Source organism: Caretta caretta, chromosome 4 (assembly GCF_965140235.1).
Source record: "Caretta caretta isolate rCarCar2 chromosome 4, rCarCar1.hap1, whole genome shotgun sequence".
Classification (NCBI taxonomy): domain Eukaryota; kingdom Metazoa; phylum Chordata; order Testudines; family Cheloniidae; genus Caretta; species Caretta caretta.
In genome coordinates, this window is record NC_134209.1 from 120,284,593 (window position 1) to 120,311,150 (window position 26,558).

Sequence of the window (26,558 nt, forward strand, 5' to 3'; positions counted from 1 at the left end):
CATTGATCGACCTATCCCCCAGGAACTTACCTAATTCACTTTTGAACCCAGCTGTACTTTTGGCCTTCACAGCATCCCCTGGCAATGAGTTCCACAGGTTGACTATGTGTTGAGTTACGCAAAACTTACAAGTGAGCAAGGTTTCAAAAAAATCATAGGCCAGTTTAGGCAATATAACTGCTATAATATTTGTGCTTAATGCTATTTGTGCTTAATGTATACTAATATGGTGTGGATAATGCATATTATAATATTAGCAAATATTATTCAACACAGACAAACCTGGCAAAGAATTGTTTGTACCAATTTTCTAGCCACATTTCTGCTGTTATTGTCTGTTGTTGAAAAAAGTCACAGCAAAAGGAGCTCCTGCATCTCTCCCATGCCATTTTGTTGTTTTTTCATCATGTATGAAATAAGTCCTAAAAAAGGCAGGGCTTGTCTGACCTTATTCTGTTATAGTTTCTAGGGCAGTGGTTCTCAACCTTTCTTTTTCGCAGACCATTTGAAAATTGCTGAGGGTCTGGCAGACCACTTAATGATCTTTCCAAATGTTGTTTATACTGTTAGCTAACTATTGTAAAGCACTTTGGATAAAAGCGCTAAATAAAAAAAATTATAATAATTAATGTTTTTTGTTCTACAAATGAAAGCACACAACTCATATTTTAATATCGGTATTCTTACCTTTCTAATGCGAAGGATGTACCATCTCTCCCTTCCCACGGCAGCCCCCAACCTAGGGCTGGGAAGGAGGACCATCTCTCCCCAGCAGCCACAGCCCTGGAGCTGGGGAAGGTCGTCTCTTTCTCTGGCTGCTGCAGCCCTGCACATCCCAAATTCCAAACTAATTAGGTGCCTGGACCCTGGAGAAGACGCACATATAACGTGAGATGGTGGCCTTGGGGAGCCATGCCTGCGTGGCTCCACTATTAGGTGGGTGGCCCTTCATTTTTTTGTGTGCGACCACCCAGGCACGCACCTTAGAGGGAACTATCTGCAGACCACCTGAATGGAGCTCGCGGACCACTGGTGGTCCACGGACCACAGTTTGAGAACCTCTGTTGTAGGGGATTTGAACACACCTAAGGGAAGTCCGATGTACACTAAGGGCTTTGAAAAAAGGAAATAGAAAAACAAAAATGAGGTTCTGTTTTGTTCATTTCCAGCATAGATTTTCAGGTTCAATTTTGTACAATATTAACCTAGGTAGAGTGATCCAGATCTCATTTATACTGGTGTTAAAACCAGAGTAGCTTTATTGCGGTTAATGGAAACTGGCCCAACGTTCTTTTAATATGTAGCAGCATAATACCTACAAACTAACTGCAGAATATGAATACCTAAGTAATTCTTTTTATTCTTTAAAGTAGTGTAAACAATTTCTAAACATATTACCCAGTAGTTAACTATAGACAGCATGTAGATTCATTAGGCAGTGTGAAGAAATGATTCTAGAAAGAATAATTTTTCTTACTCATAAATTGCAACTTTGCCAAGTTTTTTCTATACCGATTCATATCGTAGGTATGGCTGTCCTCCATTCAGTAAAGAAAGCAGAGAGGAAAAGCTCTAGAAAGCTGGAGCATAAATACTCGTTTGTCACCATCTATAGTAAACTGTATTTACTGCTAAAATGCTCGCTATCTATAACCTCATCATATCAAGAACAAATCACATGGGCTTTTATGTAAATAGGCTGTCTGGATTGGTATAGGAAGAGCCAGAAGAAGTGCAATTTCCTTTCTGCTATGTTCTCCTGTACCAACCTAATTTGTAAGAATATAATAAAAACCATGGATTTGCTGGAATTGTGGAGAAGGGAGGAAGCAATCGTGTGCTCCAACTTTTTCTAGGCATTTTCACTCCATTTTGCAACCAGCAGCTGCAGTGAGGAGTGAGGATATGGCATAACTATGTATTACACCCCATTTGAGCCCCAGTCTTGCAAAGGTTTATGTACATGCTTAAATTTTAAGCCCTTGAGTTGTCACTTTGAACTCATTTGAACTACTTGTATGCTTGAAATTAAATACATGCATAATTTTGTGCTGCCTTAGGGCCCAAATTGTCTGAGTTATAGCTGAGTGAGCAGCCCTGATCCGACTTTCGGTTTGTCTCATAGCCATGGCTTATCTCCCAAAGGCGAGGCACCAAACTATAGCCTTCCTTTCCCAAAGCCTCAAACCCAGCCCAGCAAAAGCAGTGTGTGCCTGTCTTCAGCTCCTGAACAATGCATCTGAAAACAAGTCTGAAGTGTCCAGAAAAAATGTGCATGTGGTAAACCTTTAGAATTCTTTCAATTTGGAGCTCTGCCAAAGGTTCAAGTAGAGTTTATTTGGGAGGAAAAAAAAAACCCTGCAAAGTTTTAAATGAGTGTAGGGCTCATGACAGGTGCAAGAGTCAAAACCAAGAATCTAAAACATTGTTTTTTCTTCGAGTGATGGTCCCTATATGAATTCCAAAGGTAGGTGCGCATGTGCACCATGCACTGGAGCTGGAAGTTTTTCAGCAGCAGTGTCCATTGACCTGTATGACTGCCTTATGTTGCCATATACTCCCTGCGAGGTTATAAAAGGCCATGCAGGGCAACGTGCCCTCAGTTCCTTCTTACCGCCTGGTCGGAGTTGGAATCCTCCCTTCACACTCGTACACTCTACGAGAACTATGGTAGATAGTTCTGTTTCCTTTTTAATTTGTACTTCTGTAATACGTTAGTGTATATAGTAGCCTCTTCCTCTCCCGACCCCTTTGGGGAATTCTGCCCCGCATTCCGAGGTGCAAGAACTGCGCCTCATGCCCTCACTCATTCTCCGTGAGTGATGAGGACACACGTTGCCTCTACTGCCCAGGCGAGACACACCTTGTCACCCACTGAGATATCTGCAAGTCCTTCCCGTCAAGGATCTGTGACACTCAACTTTTGTGCCGCCACAAGTTCCTCATAGCGGAGGCACTCTGGCCCTGTGTGGAGTCTGATCCCGGACTGGTGCCTGGTGATGCACTGCCCATCACTGGCAATGAGTGCTTTGCCCTTGACTTCACGCCTGGATCCATTGGCACCACCAAGACTTGAGAAGGTGCACAAGGACAGTCACAAGTGCTCTCTCAAACGCCACTGCAGATCCCCATCGCAGACCGCTGTGATGCACTGCGTTTCCTCCCTGAGGTGGGCTCAGTTGGGTGAGATGTTGAGTGACGACCCCACTGGGCCACCCTCTAAAGCAGGGGGCAAGGCGAATCAGAAGCGAGATCCACCAGCACTGCCGGTTCCTGCAATCACTGAGGATCCCGACAGCCCGCTGGTGTGCACTCCTCAGCCACGGCAGGATTCTTCGGGTTCCACTCCACATATCCTCTGCTCTGAGCAGCAGACAAAGTGATGTGCCCTGGACATTGGACCAGACGGATCCACTGGTCCCCACATCCCACCTTGAGCTATCGTCCCTGCCCTTGCCGCTTCTTTTAGCCTCCGGCCCACCTATACTAGCGGATGAGACATTCCTCCTCAGCTGTGACCCATCCCTGCTGGTCATGGTACCACCCGCACCAATGGCTCTGCCACTTCTGGAGGCTTCTTCAGACTCGGAGGTCTCCTCAACAGAAGAGTTGTCCTTCTCCCTGGTCTCCCAGCATAGTGCGGACTGTGGGCATCCCCACTTTTTCTGGCCCACCAGCCTGGGTGGTACCCATATCCATGGGGCCTGCAGTGCCATCAGGAATCGACCTCATGGCACCACTGACCCACGTGGGACCCTTATTGGAGCCCATATCCATCATCAGTTGGCCTCATAACAGCCCACCCTAACCCCTCTGCCAGCTCTGATCACTTAGGACCAAAAGAAGGATCTGGAGTTCAATCCGGCACCACCGGTCCCAACGGCAGCACCCTCCTCTCCAGATGAGGCCTTGATTCCACCGACCCTCTCGCCTCCTAACAATCATCATCAGTACCAGGAGCTGCTACAGAGGGTGGCCCTTGATTTGGGCCCCCCCTGGAGGAGGTCCAGGACCAACCAGACAAGTTGCTGGACATTCTGCAGGTCCGGGGCCTGATGCGTGTAGCTCTGCCCATTCACAGTGCCAACCTACAACCCACGTGAGTGGTGTGGTACACACTGGCATCCTGTGCCCCGACACTCAAGAGGTAAGAATGCAGGTATTTTGTGCCAGCTTAGGGGGCTGACTTTCTGCTTTCCCACCCTCCTCCAGCCTCGCTGGTCACGCATGCAGCCATTGAACAGGAGTGCCAGCACTCCACCACTTCCACCCCCATGGATAAGGCAGTGAAACGCCTGGATCTCCTGGGCCACAAAGTCTACTCTTCTGTGGCCCTTCAATTCCACATGTCTAACTATCAAGCTCTGCTGGCGAAGTACACTTTTAACAATTATACCAAGCTGGCAGAGTTCTTAAAGGACACCCCAGAGGACAAGCACCAGTGGTTTCAGGCCCTGCTGGACAAGGGCCACATTATGGGCAAAGTCAGCCTCCAGGCAATAGTGGATGAGGTAAAAATGTCTTCCCAGTCCCTGGCCACCGGGGTGGCAATGAGATGTGATGTGTGGCTCCAGTTGTCTGGTTTTCCCAGGGTGGTCCAATCCACCATCGAGGACTTCCCTTTCGACAAGGATTAGCTGTTCTCCACAAAAACGGATGAGGCTCTGTATTCACTAAAGGACTCATGGGTGACCTTCTGGTCCTTTTGGATCTACACCCCCGGCCCCACCACTGACAATCTAAGCCACAGTTCTGGCCGCGCCCGTACCCGCCATACCAACCCCCATACACTAGGTACCAAGAGCTGGCCCACTGGTGCCCTCACTCCCAGCACCCATGGCCATCTGCTTCCGCTGCCAGACCTTGCCACCAGCAGAAGGCCCAATTTTGATGTGACAGTCAAGAGCTGTGAACCCCCCATGTCACTACGTGCAGCACCCTGTGGCATCTTTGGGGTCTGTCTTGCTGTATTTGCCTACCAATGGTGGAGGAGCACCACTAATTGACGGGTATTGGAGATACTATGACACAGCTACTCGATAGAATTCCTCACATTCCCACCTCACCAGGGCGCCCCCCCCCCCGGGAGCTCTGCTCACCACACCCTGCTGCCAACCCCCTTCATCGGCAGGGGCTTCGACTCCCTGTACTTTCTCATCCTGAAGAAAGACAGGGGCCTCCACCCTATCCTCAATCTCCATTTACTCAATACTTTTATGAGAGTGCACATAGATTCAATCACAGTACAAGCCTTTCATCCAGCAGACCGCTTTGCCACCCTCACGGCACCCTGCGCCAAAACCCGCACATGACAGTGCACTGTTGTCTCTGTCTCCTCGGTCATATGCCGTGTGCATGCCTCCATATGTGCTGCCTACAACTGTGGCTTCTCTTGGTCTGCAGGCCCCATATCAATCACTTGGACTCAGCCTTGACCATTCCTAGCTGGGTCCAGGCATCACTCACCTGGTGGACCAATCCTACCAAAGTGCTCCAAGGCACCATGTTTGCCACCTCCGTCCCCATGACCATCCTCACCAGAGATGCCTGGTGGGATAGGGCGCATACTTGGCAGGCCACATCACGCAGGGAAGGTGGACTCTCAGGGAAGTGTGCATACACATCAACGCACTGGAGCTGCATGCGGTCCAATGGGCCTGCCACATATTCCTGCCTCTTCTTCGTGGCTGGCACATTCAGCTCCTCTTAGACAACACCATCACTATGGCATACATAAACAGACAGGGTGGCACCAGATCCCGGTCATTTTGCTCAGGGGCTATCCACCTCTGGAACTGGTGTCTCTGCCACAACATTGTGCCCCATGCAGCATACCTCCCAGGGGTGCAGAACTCTCTGGTGAACACACTCAGCAGAACCTGGTACCTCAGCCACAAGTGGGAACTCCATGACCCCATGATCCATGCCATCTTCTGGACCTGGGCACCTCCCTATGGGACCCCTTTGCCACCCATGCAAACCTCAAGTTCCCGCTCTACTTCTCCAGGGTGGCTAGGGGTCAGGACTCCAGAGGTGATGCCCTCCTTCTTCCACAGTGTATGGCAGCTTGTGGTATGCTTTCCCCCAGTCTCACTTTTCCACCAGGTCCTCTGCAAGATCTGCCGAGATTGGGCCACAGTCATCTTGCTAGCGCTGCGCTGGTCCCGACAGGTCTGGTTTCCCAAATTACTCAGACTGTTGGCCTGCCCACTGATCAGCCTCCTCAACTGGCCAGACCTTCTCACCCAAGACAATGGCAGGGTTTTCCACCCCAACCTGGGCTGGCTCCAACTGATGGCCTGGTTTTTGGATCGGGCTCAGCCGGAGACAATGCCTGTTCATTACCGTCCACTGTATTGTTACACAGAGTAGATGGGAGTCTATGAGGGCATGCTATGCCGCAAAATGGAAGTGTTTCACCTTCTGGGCACAATGATGACATCTCCCCCTCCATGCTGTCTCTGTTCTCATCATCCTAGACTACCTCCTGGAGCTCAAGAACTGAGGCTTTGCGTTCGGGTTGATCCATGTCCATCTTGTGGCACTCAGCACCTTCCTCCCTCCCCTGGATGGCCAGTTGGTATTTGCTCACCTTACCAATACCTAGGTTCTGAGGGGCCTGACATACTGCTTCCTGCCGGTACTAACACCATGCCCCCGCCTCCCCAGGACCTCAATCTCATGCTGTCTGCCCTCACCTGGCCTCCATTCAAACCCCTGGCCATATGCTCCCTGGCCCACTTATCAAGAAGGTCCTCCTCCTGGTGGCCATCACCTCTGCCCGGTGGATCAGTGAATTGGTGGCCATGATGGCTGACCCTTTTCCATAGATACAAGGTCTCCCTGCACCTTCACCCTAAGTTCCTCCCAAAGGGCATCTTGAGTTTCATCTCAACCAGTTCATCCATCTCCTGGTCTTCCATCCTAAACCCCACGCCACTCCTGCGGACAACACACTGCACTCCCTGGACATCCGCAGGCCTTCTACTTGGACGGAACTTGTACCTTTTGTGCCTCCCCATGCCTCTTCGTTGCCATCACGGAACAGTCAAGAGGGCAGGCTCTCTCCTTGCAGCACACATGCAATTGGATCTCTTACTGCATTACAGAATGCTAGGCGCAGTCCAGTGTGACACCATAACTGTACCTGCAGGTTCTTCAAGATGTGTAGTCCCTATTTGTATTTCAGTGCCCACACACCTTCCCTCTGCTGCAGATGCTCTATGCTGAGGTAAGAAGGAGACTAAAGGCACGTCACCCTGCATGGCCTCTTATAACCTTGCAGGGAACATGTGGCAACAGCAGGCGGCCATAAGGGTCAAAGGACACTGCTGCTGAAAAACTTCCTTTGCTCACATTTGGACTACAAATAGGAACTACACATCACAAAGAACCTCCAGTTACAGGTAAGTAACCGCCTCTTGGTCCTGGCAGAAATCACCAGAGCCGGAGACCTCCTGGACTACAGCCAGGGAGACTGGCTGGATCCCCTGATGCTCGCTCGGCGCATGGGGCTCTCCAGGCCTCAGACTCCCTGGTGCGTACTTCAGGAGGTTAGGGCCGTTTTACCGCCCACTGCTCAGGGTTTCCTCAACCGAGTCCTGTGAGAGGGCACTCCCTGCCCACCCTCCAACCAGGCCCTCTGGACCTTTTCATTGGGCCCCTGCCCCGTGGACCTTACCGGCCATCCCGCCCCTTTACCAAGAGCCAGCTGCACGAGTTGCAGCCGGTTCGGTTCTGGACCGCGCCATGGACACATCTATGCATGCTCGTGCTGCACACCCTTCACATCTTCACCCTCACGTCCTGCCCCGACACAAAGGGGCGGGACCTCCTGCCATCTCTGGAGGGTGAGGAGCCCCAGTGGGCCAGCCTATATTCCACCCTAGTGCCAAGGCCTGCCAGGGACATCAGCTGGCGGCTCCTTCAAGGAGCTGTGAGCACGGGCCTGTACTTGCCGCGGTTCGCTCCCCTCCCAGACACCTGCCCCTTTTGCTGCGTAAGGGAGACCCTGACGTATGTGTACCTGGAGTGCGACAGGTTGCAGCCCCTATGCCGGCTCCTCTTGGATATATTTTTATGCTTTTGGTTGCACTTTCCCCCTCACCTGTTCATCTACGCACTCCCTGTCCGTGATCCCACAAAGTCACGGGACCGCCTTGTCAACCTCCTCCTGGCCATCTACAAAACCGGAGAGAAGAGGTTGGCCGATGGGATTTCCTGTGACTGTGGGGCCTATTTCCGTTCCTTATTCCGTTCATGCATCCAGGCAGAGTTCTTCTAGGCGGCATCCGCTGGCTTCATTGACACCTTCGAGGAGCAGTGGGCACTGTCCAGGTTCTCTGCACGGTGTCCCCTTCAGGTTCCCTTCGTTTAGCCCTGTGACCTCACTCCCATTCCTGTTATCTCGTTAGCTGTCCCCCATAATTATTTGGAATCCTGGACCTGTGGATCCTTAGGTTAGGGGGAGGGCCTTTAGCAGTGGGCAGGCTCTGCCCGCCCACTTCCTGGAGCCCAGTGAGACTACCCTTTCTGCTTCCTTGAGATTAGTTTCTTTGGGCTAGATTCACAAGGGAAACTTAGATGCCTAACTAACACTTTAGATGCCTGAGTCCAACATTTAGGCTTCACTAGCATTCAGGCCCTAGCCACCTGAAATTCCCCTAGGCATCTGAATTTCTGCTGCTGGTTATGTGTACAGCCAAAGTCCTGACACCTCTGAGCATCTCAGTGCCTCATACCTAAGCCCAGGTGGGATTCACTAACTGTGCATTCCCCTCATCTAGCTTGCCCGTGGACTCCAATCTGGTAGGAGTGCTCAGAGGCTGCTTACCAGATTGGGCCCTGCAGAAAACACAGCTGGCAAAAGCACTCCCAGTATCCCAGTGGTTTGAGCACTTACCCAGGATGTGAGACACCTAAGTTCAAATCCCTACTTCACCCATTATAGTGCAAGTCTTGAATCTAGGTCTACTGCCTCCCACATAACTGCTGGGGTGGGTGTCTTTTCATACTCTCGTTGAAGCTGTTCCACTTCGTATAAATAATAAAGTATTTATTGGAGCAGGGACTGGAACCTGGGTGTCACAGGAAACTATGCTCTTCTCTCACTGGCCCAGTGAATATTTAATTATTTATACCAAGCGGAACAGCACTAATAGCAGAGACTGAGCCATACCCATCTCAGACTAGCCTGCTGGTTAGCACATTCACTGGGAGGTGAAAGACCTGCATTCAAGTTCCTGCTCTGGATGAGATAGAAGGGGGATTCAGTCTCCCACAGCCTAGTGCCTAAACACTGAGCCATTAGGTCTGGGTGTATGCATACACCCTCCATTTTTGTCTTTTGTGTAGAGCCTGAGCTTGTAGTGTGCTTTGACTTAAGCAGCTTTGCACCTGCCCACCAGCAGAAACCTTGGCACCTAGTGACCTTATGCCCCTGTGGCAGTAGGTGGCTGAGCAGTGTTTTTTTGCGAATGTCAGTGATGTCTAAATGTTGGACCTAGGTGCCTAAGTACCTATATGAATCTGGACCTTTTGAGCCTAAATTCCATGGATTGTTTTCAATGAGACTTGCCTCCTCTAATTGCCTACATTGCTTTGAAAATGGGATTTAGCTGTCTAATTCACTTAGGCCCAGATTCTCCAAGGTATTTAAGTGCCAGTGGGAGGATCCGTGCCTTAGCCCTTGCAACTCAGAGGAGAGCAATGCGTAAATACCTTTAAATATCAGGACCCGCCTTCAATGCTTATTGAAGTCAGTGCTCCTGACCTAGAATGACTTCTAGCATCCTCATGGGCAGACGATGTTGCTCAGCAACTTACAGGATCTGGGCCAGTGGGCACTGAGATCACTCAGTAACCTCCAAGTAATACTCATCACTGGCAGGGCTGAGGTGTTGTGCACTAGATCCACACAAAGATTTAGGTAGCCAAATGCCCTTTTGGGTACTCAGTGGCCTGGTCTTCACTGGTTGTGGTTGGTAGGGTATGTGGTAGGGTATGCAGCTGGACACTGCAGTGAAAGGCTCTGGTGAGGCAGGGCAGGGGCAGGCAGCAGAGAAAGGCTCTGGCATTGAGGCAGCAGTGGGGCACTAAAAATAGCCATGGGAGGCACAGCTTGGATGAGTAGAAAGCTGTGTAGGGTACATACCTGTAGGTTCTGGGGGTGAGACACTGCTTAGGGGAGCAGAGTAACGATACATCTACTTTGCTGTTTATACCCATGCTAGGGGGTGTGTGCAGTTTTTGTACTCAAAGTGTAGACATAGCCTTAGGTGACACTGAGACGCTCCAAGACCCCACTCAACCGCTGCCTCATCCTGTAGCGGCATACGTTTTTGCCAGAGAGCATGGGCACTGCTGCCTCAAGCTGGGTGCCTATCTCACGTTTTAGCCCCAGTGGGATCCTCAAAGTAGGCTCCCTCTGCGTATCTCATCTGCAGGGCCTGATCTATTATGTATGCTCAGAGCTGGCCTAAATCCTCACAAAATTGCTGGAGGTGATGGGGAGAAAAAGGTAGCCCCCTTAGTATAGTAGTTAGGAGAGACAGGTTCTAATCCCATCTTTGCCAGATGTAGTAAAGGGATCTGAACTTGGGTTTCTCACCTCTGAGGCAAATGCCCAAACCACTGGCCTGTAGAATGATTCTGACTCTCTCTTTGGCATATTGCATAGTTAATTAGACAGTGGAACTGTGTCAACAGAAGACGCCCCACACCAGAATATGCAGGTGAGACTGAGAGGGTGCTATCCTAGCATCTCTCATGGGTTAGGGCTCTCATTTTAGAGATGGGACACCCAAATTCAAATCCCTTCTCTACATTGGGGGGATTGAACCTGAATTTCCCACATCCTGAGTGAATGCCCTAACCACTGGGTTAAAGTCTGTAAGGGGTCTACTGCCGCCATCTCCATTTCTTGTAACACCTCCCTCCTCCCCAAACAATCAAACAAACAAACCAGCTAACACGCAGTGCTTAATTGGTAAGGAAAGAGGTGCTGGGGCTCGAGCAATTAGGTGCAAGGGGAGGGGGGTGGTCAAGCAACTTTTTAAAACTTTCATAACTGACGCGATAAGCCCAGAGGTGCTGGGGCTATGAACTGCCCAGCGTAGAGGTGCCAGGCCTCAGCCCCGAAATAAGCACTGCTAACATGCCAAACTCCAGGAGAAAGATTATGGCTGAGAAGCTCTGGAGTTAGGTGCTTATCTCCCTAAGAATGGCAGGTGTAGACCAACCTCTCTTGTCAAAACCTAGGCAGCTCAGCATGCTGGCTTTTATGGCTCCCATGCTTATGCACCTATAGCTCCTTATATATTGTATAGGGTACTTAAAAGTTCGTCCCTTTGTGGAGCTAGCCCTATCTGCAAAAGAGCTGTTTAAAGCCTTTGGGCATGCTCTATGAGTAACTTAACTTTTATTTGTTTTTCCAAAGATGATTAATTATCTCTTAACAAAGTTGTCAATGACTTTCTGATTGCTTTTGTCTCAGTTATTCCTTGAGGAGAACTAATCAATTAAGTAACACCCTTAAGACTGCTAACATAAACTCAAAATTAGGGGAACTGAAAAGAAAAGCTCCTAATCATGTCTTCCTCTGTATCTTGTTCAGGGCTGGATTAACCTTTTGTGGGCCTGGCACCAAACATATTTGTGGGCCCCCATGAGGGCAATGGAGCATGGTGCAGGGAGGTCAGTCCCCGGAGCGAGGGGCCAGCGAGAGGCAATGGGGAATGGCATGGCAGGGGCGGCCCTGCTCCACCCAATGTGAGGGCCCTATTTACAAACCGGCAGTTGCCAGACGCACAGTGGCCTGCCTGGCCTTGTGCTGCCAGCATGCCCCTTTCCCTCGGGGACAGGCCCATGCCACACCACACAGCTTCCCTGCACAATACCCCCTGACTTCCTATGTCCACAGGTGGTGGAAGCGGAGACTGCCCAGAGCTAGAGGTGCACTGGGGTCCGACCAGGGGGCTAAGAGGAGCAGGGGATGGGGCCGGGGGCAGAGAGGAACCCTTGGCCAGCCAGTGGACAGGCCAAGAGGAGCAAGTGGTGGGCAGGGGAGTCAGCAAAGTCTTGGGGCACAGTAGAAGTGGAGCAGGCTGGGGCCCCGTCTAAGCATGGGCCCGGCTCCATGGAGCCATTGTCAACCTGGCACTGGGCCAAATGCAACACTGGCACTTAATAATACTAATAAAAAGCCACTGTATGTAAAAATGTAACATGCATGGAATGGCTGCAGAATTGACTCCAAGGATGTGTCTGTGGCTCATACCCAAAGGAACTTGTTTGGTGGTCTATAGATGGTATTCTTCCATTTCTGTGGTTCACCTCAAGAAGACCACAGTCGCAGCTGGCACTTTTGCTGATAGTTTTAGCGTGGTGACAGTGCTTAGATACTATGGGGATGGGCACTAATTGAAAACCCAAGGAGGTGGAGAGAGAGAGTTTCTTCTTACCAAAATAGTTTCTCAAGGACACAGGTGAGCTACATGGATGCCTGTATTCCTCCTTATGTGGATTAATAATGGATTTCATGTTCCAGCACTCATAACTTGGCTGCTTCCCAAAGCACTAAATTTTGCACACACACAATTTAAATAAAACTAATAGGAAGTAATTTTAAACTGGATTGGCCTCCATGAACAAATGATGGATGAAAGGTCAGGAAGAAGAAACGCTACTGTTTTGAGTGATTTATATATTTGAACTCATATATTATGTATGTCAAGGGCACCCAGAGTTTGGATAGGCATCCTCAAGTTTTTAGACTGAAATCTACATAAATAAATAATATATACAGTGAAGATTGGCATGAGCAGGCTAAAAATGTACGCTATTAAAGATAAATTATACTTTTTTTAAATGGAAAAGATGAATCAGCTTTTTCATCCCTCTAGGCTTTGCTTTAATTTCAGATAGCCACAACACAGCAATCATATATATAGCAAAAAAACTCGGTTCTTAGGCAACACGTCACAACTTCCTACCAGTGTTAGTCCTTATTAGCAGTTCAGAGATGGACTTATACCTTAGGGCAAGGTGAACATTCAACGAAAAAGCAATTTACTTTCACAGTAGTGTCTACTAGTCCCAAGGGTAATAGAGCTGAAAATATGACGCCAAGCTAGGGGCTGATCTTGTACGATGTGGAGCACATCCTGAGAGCTGAGTCTTGTCAACACCCGTGAGGCTCAATGTGCACTCAGCCCCATGTAGGAGGTGCTCCAAAATATGCCGTTAAGCCTTGAACGCACAACTATTTAAGATGGGAAGATAAAGCAAGAGGAACATTTTTCTGCCGCTCCCAAAATGGATAGCTAATTTGGTCATCAGCCATGTTGCTGCTTGGCCTCTGAGGAAGTGTAGCTTGAGTACAGCCGGTGAAGGAGCGCAAACAAGAGAATGGTGAAGCACCAGAAAGGCGTAGAATGGGGAGGAAATGCCTGCATGAAAGCTGACACTACAGCATTAGACTTTTCAGGAAAAGATCCATCAAGATTTAGAATAGCAACATAGGAATGATGATTGTTAAAAGTATATGATCAATTTTTTTCTGAATTTCCTGAAGCATAATGGTTTAATATTTGGCAGTATGCTATCAAAGAGCTGTATAGTGCTTTAGCCCTGTGATGCTGAAGCTATAAGTAAGGTCAGTAAAATGTTTTTCAGGATTCATATCTTTAAGATGCCTCATGAGGCGAGTGCACTGATGCATTAATACTGGAAACTATGACAACGTCAGCAAGCCCCAGGGCACACTAGTCAAGAAAGACAGGACTTTAATAGAGCTGTGCGGCGTTAGCTGAGCTTGTCCTCAGTAGGTACTTGGAAGGGTAATTGTAATGGCCATACAGGAAAAAAAACATGATGCATCAGCCCCTCTTTGTCCCTGATGCAACCCCTTTGGCTGTTTTCCCCAAAATACTGGCTTTTTTTCAACTCTGAATAAACATGTAAACCTGGCCTGTGTCAGTACAGAATTATTTAACCCTTGTAGCCAATGGGTTTGGTGCTATGGTAGGACTTTGAGCCTTTACAACAACATTTGGTTATGAGCCCTATGGCAATAACAATGATGTCACAAAAATCAGGTCAGGACCAACAAGGGACTGGGAATGATAAAGCCCTGCTTTCACCAAGTCTCTTTAAAAATATGAACGAAATACAACTAATAAATGTTTGACTTTTTTGTCAATTCTCCGTTTGAATGAGGTTCTTGTTGCTATAAAACCATATTAATTCTGAAACACAACTCTAGTTCTAGGACTAGTGTAACACGAGTCTATTAATCGTTAGTCTTCTTGGCCTATAGGGAAGTAATGTAGCCTGACTAATTTCATTCTCTGAAAGCTCACTACATGTTAATGCGTCAGAGTTCTCTACCACCAAGGATCAAAGCAATGGATTCAGATTTTGTTGTTTTACTTCTGTAGACTCTCTCTACAATATTTTAATTTACAATTATCACTGTGTTTCATATAGAGGAGGTAAAAATAAAGTTACGTTTCTCTAATGAATAGTTTTCTCATAATTGCCTTTTTTTTGTTGAGCTTCAATGCAGAGCAGCCAGCCTCTGAAGAAAACCTCTGCAGAGGTGTAAGAGCTGAGAATATTACCTTTCTTATTGTTCTCATGTGTGACATTTACTCCCATGTAGCATTCCACAATAAGTTATTACCATTTAAATTCCAGTTAAGCCCTAAATCATGTGTTTAAGAAGTACATAGACTTTGTTCTGGACCTGTGCACAGCAGTGATGTGTTTTCTCCCCACACTGACTTCAACAGGAACGGCTTGCATGCAGCATTTTATAAGGTTAAGTCATAGGCTACAGTACATTCAATCCATTAACAGAAGGAGGCTAGAAAACTGATTATTGCTTGTATAATAGAGCAATCCACCATGAATTGGCAGTACTACCTAAAAAGTCTAGATGTTTTTTTAAAACATACGACTAATTACCAAAAACAAGACGAAGCAACAGTCCTTCTTTCCAGCCTGGTATTACACTGGAGAATTTATCACATTGGAGTCCAGGATTAGAAAGTTGCATATTTAGAAATATATAGTTCAGCTTCAAACTACCTAGGGGCTTTTTTTGTTTTCTTTCTAGGATTTCATTATGGGTCTCTCAATTTTACTCCGAGGGACAGTACAAGAAAAACTCAACTGGGCTTTTAATTTGTATGATATAAATAAGGATGGATACATAACTAAAGAGGTAAGAATTCATTTTGTAGCCACAATAACTGAAACCACAGCATGTACGTGTCCCTTTGAGTTTGGTTTGAAAGGAACATGGCTTTAGAGAAACTGCTGTCAAAACTGAGTTCGGTAGCAAACAACTAGATAATTTTTTTTCTTCCCACCAACTTTAAAATAAATGTATTTTATATAAACTCTTTTTTTTTTAAAAAGAACTAGCCACAAATTTATATTTTATTAGTAGTCATAGAAGACATAGCTGGCCAAATTTCTTAAGGAATGGGCACAATGGGCATGCCTTTGAATACCTACATTTGCCCACAGAATTTCAAGAACTGTGTAGGGTACTTGTACATAAAAATGTGTATCCAGAAATGCACGTGAACACTTTAAAATGCTATTGTTTTCTAAAGGGCCTTACTCTGCAAGGATTAGGCATATGCTGAACTTTACTCATCAAAGTCAATGGGACAACTCAAATGTGAAGTGAGCATGCACATAAGTTTTTGCAAGATCAGACTCAATGTGTTTACTGTAAATGGTACTGGTACTAACAGTTTCAGCAAGACACTACATAAAGATTACAAAGGGTTTGTTTTTTTTAAAATACAGCATTTTATTCAACATATTGGCAGATGAATTACATGGTTATAATAATTCTTATAGAGCACTTTTCAGCGACATATCTCAAAGCACCTTACAAAAGCTGGGGAAACACACACAGGAAGGCAATGTGATTTTGCCCAATCACCTTCTGCTACAAATTTTTGTTGGTTTGTTTCCAGTTACTGATCCACTGGAGCTTTCTTTCCACAATATCATTGGACTTTTAGATATCGTAAAGTATTTAAATTCAGAAGCATAAATCTGCATCTACTTAAGAGTTTTCAGTTACAGACACCCCTCGACTTACACAATCGTTCTGGAAAGCCTTGTGTAACTCAAATTTTGCATAAGTCAGAAACGTATACCCGTATGTTACACAAAAATTTTCACAACTCAAAAATCCTATTTCCAGTGAATTTGCGTAAGTCTGGGTTGCATAACCAGGGAGTGTCTGTACATAGCGTCAGTAGCTAATTTAAATTTCAAAGTGATCCATGTGCATTATACTCATGAAATTGTTCAATCACAATTTGACTGTGGCACAGTCTTAAATATTTCTTCTAAACTATAAATGCTCAAAAGATTTTGAGCATGTTCTAAAACATTTACATAAACATGTTTTTCTCTTCAGGAAATGCTTGATATTATGAAAGCTATATATGATATGATGGGAAAATGCACTTACCCTGTTCTCAAAGAGGATGCTCCTAGACAACATGTGGAAACATTTTTCCAGGTAGGGCAAGACAACAAAAAACGATGGTCTACAAGAAAACTCCCATGTTTTCACTGGCACATCCTATTATTTTTGTTACTCTATCTTCTCTGTTCCCACATCCCAACCTACTCGTCCAACTGATCTGTTATGTCTAGACTTTTATAGACTGGAAGCTCTCTGAGGCAGGGACTGTAATGTACTTTCGTGTCTAGTAAAATGATACCCTGACCTGGGTGGCCACCAGCCTGCAATATAACTCTGAAATAAGTAATAAAATTCAGTGTTTTTAAGTAGGATTTTAACATGATTTAAGCAAATGTTCTTATCTTTCTGGACAGAAAATGGACAAGAATAAAGATGGGGTAGTTACCATAGATGAATTCATTGAAAGCTGCCAAAAAGTAAGTAATGATAAATGTAAGATATTTAGTTACTCCTATCAGCTGGCTAAAGGGTTGTCACATGGTACTACCAATTAGAGGATTTGGGTGTAAAGATGTAGCTTACACTTCTAGGCACCTTTACAAAAAGGTATGTCTGGCGACCTGTTCTACAAAACAGACAGTTACATGTGCGAACATATACAATATTTGTATTCATAGAGGTGATAGTTTTTGAAAAGCTAATGTTCACCTATTCCACTAGTGTTCAATTGATTAGATCATGCAGATTGTTGTAGCCATTGACAGTTCTTTTCTCCAACTAAAACCATCAATTCTGTCTAACAATAAATACAGTAAAATACAGTAGATTTCAATGGACATACCAGCTCTATTTGGATTGTCTTAGATAGGGGAAAGGAGATTAGGAAAATCAACAATCAGAGTCAATGTTTTGCCCTTTTGGTATATATGAAAAGGGGGTCAGCAGACAAGAATTCGCAATACAGGTATGGGTAAGCAAGACTAGGAAAAGCATGTCTATCCATGAGCAACAATTTATAAACACCTTGTAGCCCGAAAGCTGCACAGGAAATATAAAAGATGGTACGGACTTTGTCAGTTTTTTTTACTTGAACCTCTAGGTATTCCATTGGAAATTCCTGTTGGATCAAAGACAAGGAGACAGTGAGACCTAGCCAATGATGTACTATTCTTAATAGCACTTCTCATTGTGGCTAATAAGCTTTGGATACCATTGACCATAGTATCGATAGTATTCTTTGCAGTGGATCCACTCCTGTCTAAGATTGCAGTGTTGCTGAGTAAGTTTTCTTTCCTGGAGAGAGCTGATATAGGGTGCTGTAGGGTTTTATCTTGTCACTTCTCTTGTTCAGTATGTCTGGAAGGCTGCTCAGGCAGATGGATCACCAGTAGGCAGATGGCATTCATCTGTCTCCCTCTCATTAAATGCCAATTCTGCTATTTCCTCCGTGCCTAACTGTGATTTGGATAAGTCTGGGTGTAAAATTACAGATGGAATCTGGACAAGTTGGCAATGATGCAGATGGGTAGGAAAATTCATCTATAGGAATGGAGGGGTATTGTGCAGTAAGGGCTACAATGTGGTTCTTTTCCAGAATGATTCACAACTTCAGCAGGCTGTTACAGCCTTTGCTGTTTCTGAGTAATCAGATATGTTGGCACTGAGTAGTCCATCTCTGATTCATAGCATGAGTGACAACCTTTAAATCCCTACATACTTCAGGGCCCAATGATTTGGAAACTCATCTCCTACATCTTGCCGTGGCTGTTCAGGTGTGTTGGGTATCAATGCCTGGAACTTGGCCTTTCAAGACTATAAGCAGATATTCTCAGTGTTTTGTTTTTCCCCTAACTCCTTAAAAACCCACATTTGATGAGCTTCAGATTACTCAAAGAGAGCTTAATGATAAGCATGGTTGGGTTAGATATGGACACTTTGTTTAGGCCAACACTAAAAATTACAGGTGGCAACATGGAAGATGACACGTCAAGCATCTAATCACGCTTGGCCAAAAAACATCTTTTTTTTTAAATTTCCAACTGTATATAACATCTACAGTATTGTAGCCAGACTTAATTTAATAGATTCTATCTTTATTATCAAACAATGGAATTTCTCAGTGCTCATTCTACTTCTTGCAATAGGTTCACTATGGTATCTTTTATTCATCAATTTAAGAGATAAAACAATACATAAAATGAACCAAAAGCTGAGAGAAATTCTCTTCTGCAAAATTACTCTGTGTAACTGTGTTTCCTACAGTGTGTTCCTGAAATACAATTATTGCAGGATCAAAATCAGCCTTCAAATGCCAGTACCAGGTCCTTGTTTTATTTATAAATGGTTTTGTGTGTGTGTGTGTATATATTAGCCCATATCACCAAGATTAATATGTTAATTAATATGCACACAGTGTGAAATGCAGTTTTTCTGATACTTTTCCATAATTTAGGAGTTGGTACTGTAATTGTGTTTGCTACACTTGCAAACTAGTTATTAGTTGGATAATTGTACATAGAAGAAACTAATGTAGTTAGTAGCCTTCTACACTAGTTATCACACTAGAACTTAAAAAAAACCCTGTAGCTTCCAAGGCCAATAGCACTGATTACAATTCCAATATATCAGAGTCTGTGGTCTTGCATAAAGGATAAAATGGGTAAAGGCAGCCCAAGAGTATCAGTAGATTTAATTGCATTGACCTAAAAACCTATACTAGCACTATGTCAGTTGCCTAACATAATATCTGATTGTTACTAGCTCAGATTGAATAAATTCTTTCAAACAGCTACTGATTTATAGTTGAAGTACAAAGCAACATCACACTGTTGATAGAATAGGAAGACTAAGAACAGATTCATTTCCTATTTTGGAACTGAAAAAGATGTTGAAAGAAGCTTTTAAAACACAGGCTAAACCTATGATTAGCTGTCAGGCCCAAAGTTTTCCTGAAAAGAGACTGTAGGAACTGGGACAGGTGTACAGTGCAGTGGGTAAAAAATGGGCTTGCTACCATTACGAAGACTGGTGTTCTATCCTATTATTAGAGAGGAAATTTGGACAGTCTTCCACACAGCATCACAACTCTAGTAGTGGAGACATTTTTTGCTGGTAGGTAATTGGTATTTACTGATTCTGTTTAGAACATCATGTGAAGATAGGTTTTGTTGTTGGATTTGTTATGAAGTATTTTACTACTGTTTATCACATCTGACCTCATTAATAGAGTAGAACGAATAATCTATTGAAGGGAGTGGAGGGAGGATCTATTGGCTGCAGTTCAATCCATATAAGACAGAAAATGCTTGGGGGAAGGAGCCATATGATTATACAGACAACCTTCAATGAGAGAGTACAAACGCCATTTGTTAAATACAGCTGCAGAACCATGTGGTTTTAAGAAGATACTCAATTGCTCCTAGATGCCCAGGTTATGGACTTGGTCAAGTACACTTTCTTCCAGCTGCATTTGCTGAGACAAATTCACCATTTTCACTCTGATGTGTCCCTTGCTACAGTTGGCCTCGAGATTGGTTTATGGTAATTAGCTACATGACAAGACCACTTGGAAACTAGAGCTAGGGAAGAACATGGGCTAGTTTATTAGGTGGAGTTTCATGCTGAGAGTTTATCATCAGTAAGCTTCTGGGTGGAATTCAAGGCAAGGATTTTAACCTATTAAGAAAGCCCTGAATGATTTGAGCCCTAATTACTTGAGAGATCACAGCTGAAATAAGCAGTGGAAAAGGAGCTGGAGCTACCTTGGTCTAGGAGATAGCACTCTTCATAAGATACTCACTACTGAGAAAGATGTAATATTAAATTCAAGACCAAATTATTTTCTTAGAGGTGGAGGTTAAGGGGTAGTTTTACTGTGACAGCTGTGAGTCATCATTATTATGTATATTTATTTAGTGGGGGGGATGACCAGTACATTCTGATGATTCGAGAGAGATACACCTCTACCCCGATATAATGTGATCCGATTAACACAAATTCGGATATAACACGGTAAAGCATTTCCCTTCCCAGGCTTGCGCAAGCCTGGGAGGGAGGGGGGAGAAGCCGAGCAGCAGCGCGCTCAGGGGAGGAGGCAGAGCGGAGGTGAGCTGTGGTGGGGATGGGTGGGCGTGGAGGGCCCGGGGGGGGGGGGAGGGGAACCACTCCCCACCCACCTCCGCCTCCTCTCCAGAGTGTGCCGCTGCTCCACTTCTCCCCCTTCCCAGGTTTGCTGCGCCAAACAGCTGATTCACGGCAAGCCTTGGAAGGAGAGAGGGAGGGGGGAGAAGCGGAGGGGAGGAGGCAGAGCGGAGGTGAGCTGGGGCAGGGCGCAGAGCTGCTGGTGGGTGCTCTGTGACCACCAATTTTTCTCTGTGGGTGCTCCAGCCCCGGAGCACCCACGGAGTCGGCGCCTAGGACGGCAGCATGTCTGGCTCCGACACACTACTCTGAGCAGCGTGTTAAGGGGACCGGGAATAGGAGAGGTTGGATGGGTCGGGGGTTTTGAGGGGTCAGTCAGTGGGTAGGAAGTAAGTGGGGGGTCGGATAGGGGGCTAGGGGGCAGGGCCAGGCTGTTTGGGGAGGCACAGCCTTCCCTACCCGGCCCTCCATAGCAAGTTCGATATAACGCGGTTAGAGTTTTTGGCTCCCGAGGACCGCGTTATATCGGGGATAGAGGTGTAACTGTGTAAGGGCACTGCTAAAAGTTTAAGTAAAAATGGATTAAATTAGTTCCCTATTTAATATCAACAAGCAGTAGAATCAGAGAAGACTTGCTATGTCGTACTGCCAGTGGGGAAAATCTGAGCTGAGGAGTCAACAATTTTAACAATGTATTTGGGAGAATTATCGTGCTGCATGCACGTGCTGACTCAGTTTTAAATTGTTCTTGAATCTACAAAATAGTCTCCGATAATGCCAAAGGGTTTTTTGGGGAGAATATGCTGTGCCAACCAACAATTTCAAATATATGGAAATTACTGACTGTACTCAAACTGCACGTAGGAAGTTACCACATATTTATATACTATTTTTTTTTTTTTTTACAGAGTTTCAAGAGTTCAATTGATTATTTCCAAAACAGTGTAGACAGTTTCAACAAAAACACAAATTAACTTAATATGCTCTTTTCAGTTTAATTTTTTTAATTTCAGTAATTATTTATTAATAGTTTTGGTATTTTTTTCTAAAATCAGTACCAGTTTCAGTGTTAAATTTTATCATCACTTATTAATTTTTCCAAACAAGTTGCTGCTGTCAGTAACTAACATTGGTGACTTCTACCCACTTTTTCCCCTCTATTCTGTATAGGAAATATAAAATAATCTGACATATTTTTTTTCTTCTTACAGGATGAAAACATAATGCGTTCCATGCAGCTCTTTGAAAATGTGATTTAACAATGTGGTTTAGTCTGCAATTAATGGACAAATGTGAACTATTCTGCAACATTACTTAAAGCTGGATTTGCCACATTTACCATATGTAGGATTGCTCAGCTTTACACTGAGACATGTATTATGCAAATAAGTTTTGTTTTATTATAAAGACCTTCCTCCCAAAAATGATTTCCCAAAGGTTAGGATGTAATAATTTGTCCTTTATCGAATGGGATATGCTAAAAGTATTAGGTTTTACCCCACAACTCCCCAAAACAGCACAGCATCTGCCATTATACAGCTTTATTACCATTCCAACCCCTAGATAAAAGAGGCTTTAACACAAGGAGATCAGAAATAGCTGTTTTTGATACTTGTTTGTATTGGATTCAGCCCCTGGATTTTAAGTGTCTTAAAAATCCTTAAAAAGTGTCTTAGCCTCTCTTTTACAGAGAAATCATCCTGCATTTCCTTTTCACATTTGTATGGTGTAATGCTCATTTTTACATAATACTTTGAGTAAATATTGCTACAGTTGATGAGCAATACATATCTCCTACAACAACATCCAATTTTATTTGGCTTTCTTTCCTCTTTGATTGAAGCCCAGCTAACTTACATAAGAGGAAGAAATCTTTTTTATAATAAACATTTTTATGATTCAGATAGACATGTACCACTGGTAGGTATTAAACAGATCATCCTTACCTAATAAATCTGCATTTATGAATTTTTCATGAAATGAGTACCTGAAGTCTTATATATTGTATGTGTAATTCTGGTTGGACTGTCAGCAAAGTTTTCTGCTCAAAATTAAGGACCTGAAAAGGTTTTAAGTTCAAATTTCTTTGTGAAGAAAATCTAGTTTTACCATTATTTCCAGAAGTACGTGTCTTACCGGTTTTAATGAGGAAAAAGGAGATAATGGTCTTTTGAAGCTTCCATCTCACTTCAGTGCTCAGAATGCAGTAATATCTAGACAGTCTAATATCTGTTTCAATGGTCTGTTTACTATGAAAAGGGAGTAAAAAAGAAGCAGAAACTTTAGCTATACACCAGTGTTGTTTATAAGCAGTACTACTATTACATTCTTGAGGAACATTAATTCTATCAAAGTAGGAACAGCTTTAATTCTGGACCTAAAAAACCATAAGTGCACAGATGTGAAAGATTAAAATGGATTATCTTTTCCCCATCACAATTAAGAAATAAAAATTATTGTACTATTGTTTTGAGTGATTCCAGGCCAATACTTTGAAACGCTACTGAAGATATGCCAATCTTTATTGTGACATTTCTGCACAAAGGATGTGAAGGGGCTACTGGCGTAGAAAGAATGCTGCAACCATTATTTTTGCAAAAATAAATCAGGTATCTATTCTGGTGTAGAGATGGAATGTTGAAGGCTGCTCTGCTATCACCAGTGTAGGAATAAGAGTAGTACAATACATGTACACCTGAAATTTGCTGTAGCGTGTTTGCGTAAACTAAATGTGCACATTTTGTAAAAAAATAAATAAATAATAAAATAAAATTATATATATATAAAAATAAAATACAAGAAAGAAAAACAAGCAGAATGTTTTTGTTTTTTGAAAAAATACTAGACTACAGGCATTTCTTTCACCAAATGGATTTACTGTTTCAATACACGCATCCTGAATTAACTGTTAATTCAGTACTGTGCTAAGATTTAAGTTCCCAGTGTGACAGTTTTCAAAATGAAGGGTTACCGGGATGGAATATGAAAAACAGTATTCCAATATCAACACCTGGTGTTTTTATCCTATTTACTCTACTAGAGCAACACTGGACAACTAGTTTGAAATCAGTTCTTTTGTAACAGAAAACTCATATTTTCATCTCTAACACTCATCATGGAAAGAAATCGTATAAAATAAATATGTATATGCACTTTAGCAGTGAGTTAGTTACTGCTTAATTAATAATTACAATCAAATTCTACCTTTTATGTAACATTTGATAAACACAGTAAGTGTGGCAGAATTATTAAAGGAAATACGAATGTACAGCAAAAATGAATTAACATTTACTTTGTTTACAGCTGAAAAAATGGATGGTAGATAACCAATTATTGACTGTAACGGTAAACATAAGACTGGATACACAAAAAGATATCTAATAAAAATGATTAACTGTTTGCCATAATTACACTTTTTCACAAGATGTTATGGGCACACTTCACTTAATCTTCATTTTTTCTCCCAAGCAGATTACAGAATGTTTGTGGTTAGTTTTACTAGAATAAGTTGTACCATAAGGAAATTCCAACAGCATCCACAGTCAGCTTCTGATGCCCACAACGACACTACGCAGTGTAAATGACTATATGGTTCTCTCATTCAAAAGGAGATGGAACAATAGGTTGGAATTTTAGATTTGATGATAGTTACACTCTCCTGTTGATAAAAATGAAGTTTACACAGTAAGAAGCACTTAGTTCTGAAGGCAACCAAGTGGCAATCTGTGTTACAACATTTCCTTATAATTATACATATCTAAACACCCATCATGCAAACTAAACTATCAAAAGAAGAGAGTTGAAGACAGAAAAACATTAAATATTTTGAGAGAGATCAGATCTCTCTCTCTCTCTCATAGGAAAAGTAGCAGAGACAAATAACTTTAAAAAAAAAAACATGCAAAGAACTGGTAAAATAAGAGAAGAAAATAGATGGGAGAACTACAGGAGGGTAGATTCTATGTACCAATGGCTTGTGGGTTATCTATTAACTACCGCTAAGTTCTTGCTGCTGTCATTCGAATACATTTTTTTTTTCTTTTAAAAGGCACTCGCAGAAAAAACATACAGGGTTTAAAAATTCCATAAGCCACGTGTTCTGCTGGGAAAATTGTTTTTAAATAATACCATTTACGGGGCATCATTATTTTCCTCTTCAATATTTGAAGTGAGTACCGAAGAAGGGGTGGGTAGGTGGGAGGGTGAATGAAAGAAAATCAAATGCCCAATTTGAAAGCCTTCTTACGCATGTAATTCTCAATTAAATCAATAGAAGCTGTGTGTTTGACAAAGGCAGAATTAATCCTCGATAAGGGTTAGGAGATCATTTAAAGACAACAAGGGAGGAATGAGAGAACTTAAAGAAGGGTGCAATACTGGTTAAGAATTTCTCTTAAGAAAAGGGGACAGGAAGAGAGGGTAGAAAACAGGATAAAAGAAGGAGAGGGAGAAGTGGATATCAGAAAGTTGAATATAAAAATGTATAAAATATCTCTTACTATTTTATACAAAATTTTAGTATTTCTTAGTAATTGTTTTATTATTGATTTGGAAAAAATCCTGTTTGTTTGGGAAGACAAAATGTTATTACAGATAGAACATGGATCAAACTGATGCTTACTGTCGGACATTTCAATACTTTAGGTTAGCTAACAAAGCCAGTATTTTAAAAACATTACATGTCACTGCAGTAGGTAAACTTTTTTCCTCACAAATTTCAAGCCCTGGAAGTAGAACTATAGAGCTCTTCTGGTGTCTAGGGAAGAAAAGAATAGCAAATGTTCCGTCTCACCAGTAAGGTTGCACACACCTCCTAGCAGAAACAGTTTAATGTTTTACACGCTTATCTTGCAAAGGGCATCTACGTGGACAGGCAGTTACTTCTCAATGGAGTCCCACTGAAGGGGACTCAGTGTGGGACTAAGAGGCCTGCTGTGTGGATCCCTATGTAGGTGTGGATCCTTGGAATGTCATGTTAAGGTGTGCACCTAAGTTTCTTATGAAGGAGCACAAGGAATTAGTGTGAGGATGTTTGACAATTTAGGTGTTTAAGTATTCTCTATAGAAATGAAAAATAAAAGGCTATAAGTGACTGTATTACATGAAGTAGATTCTATTTCTCTTCTATGTCACAATTCATATACAGGAAAAATAAAGCTATTTTCACATTATGAATCACTACACAACACCACTAGGCCCCAACCCTGCAAAACCTACACATATGATTAATTTTACACAGTCGTTCCAGTGTGTAGAGTTAAGCACATACATAAGTCTTTGCAGGAGCAAAGCTTGAAGGATTCAGAGACTTGAAATCAAAGTTTTCTTGACATGATTTAAATTCACGTATATTTTTATATTTTTTAACAAACTGTAAAATACAGAGAATAATCTGTTCAACTCACCTTTCCACCATACTGCTCTAGCTTTTGTAATGCAACAGTGATTTGCTCTTTGAATTTCTTGTCCATTAACCTCTTTGAAATCTATTGGAATAAAATAAATATAAATATAACTTGGAAAAAAGATGATTGAAGTACAATGTATGAAAACCGACCACATTTATTTTTGCTTTAGAATACTGCTTCACCTTAGTTCAGGAAAGGGAAAGCAAAAAGAATCATTACTTTACGCATAGTAGGTAATGCCAAAGTAAGACACATGGTCAAAAGCAAAAGGGGAAGACAAAGTTTTCTGAACCAAAAAACATAGCTTTGCAGAAATGCCCAGTTTTTGCAATGATGGGTGGCAGTATAAAATCCATAGACAGATAGCTTTTATATTTGTTTGCAACTATTTTTGATGCAAAACAAGAGTACCAGGAGGAATATGAAACAGTTGTTGGGAATAGTCTAGAGAGTTCCTTTGCCTGTGCCCCTGTTTGTTAGAACTCTCCCTCCCTGGTCTCTTACACAGGAAGCTTTAATAGTCCTTGCCCTGATTTCTCAGGGTTTTCCTG

The 26,558-nt window shown here is 43.4% G+C and overlaps 2 protein-coding genes across 13 annotated transcripts in view; one reads left to right on the forward strand and one right to left on the reverse strand.

Moving 5' to 3' along the window:
* Nucleotides 1-22,579, forward strand: part of KCNIP4 (potassium voltage-gated channel interacting protein 4) — an 864,390-nt gene extending 841,811 nt beyond the window's left edge. For 6 of the 9 annotated variants that reach the window (XM_048848725.2, XM_048848722.2, XM_048848721.2 and 3 more), the window contains exons 5-7: nt 15,119-15,226; nt 16,448-16,552; nt 16,873-17,013. In XM_048848725.2, the coding sequence (XP_048704682.1) occupies nt 15,119-15,226; nt 16,448-16,552; nt 16,873-17,013 (354 nt within the window). Of the gene's footprint in view, nt 1-15,118; nt 15,227-16,447; nt 16,553-16,872; nt 17,014-21,810 lie in introns of those variants that run through there. The other 3 variants (XM_075128005.1, XM_048848724.2, XM_048848723.2) reach the window with 1 other exon arrangement.
* PACRGL (parkin coregulated like) overlaps nt 15,802-26,558 on the reverse strand; it is a 39,154-nt gene continuing 28,397 nt past the window's right edge. Inside the window, exons 7-10 of one of the 4 annotated variants that reach the window (XR_007356471.2) lie at nt 26,005-26,085; nt 24,114-24,257; nt 22,736-22,848; nt 15,802-17,576 (exon numbers count right to left, since the gene is read on the reverse strand). Coding sequence is in view for 2 of the 4 variants with exons in the window: in XM_048848729.2 (XP_048704686.1) it covers nt 24,201-24,257; nt 26,005-26,085 (138 nt within the window). In the remaining 2 variants the exon portion in view is untranslated. Of the gene's footprint in view, nt 17,577-21,580; nt 22,849-23,454; nt 24,258-26,004; nt 26,086-26,558 lie in introns of those variants that run through there. The other 3 variants (XR_007356470.2, XM_048848730.2, XM_048848729.2) reach the window with 3 other exon arrangements.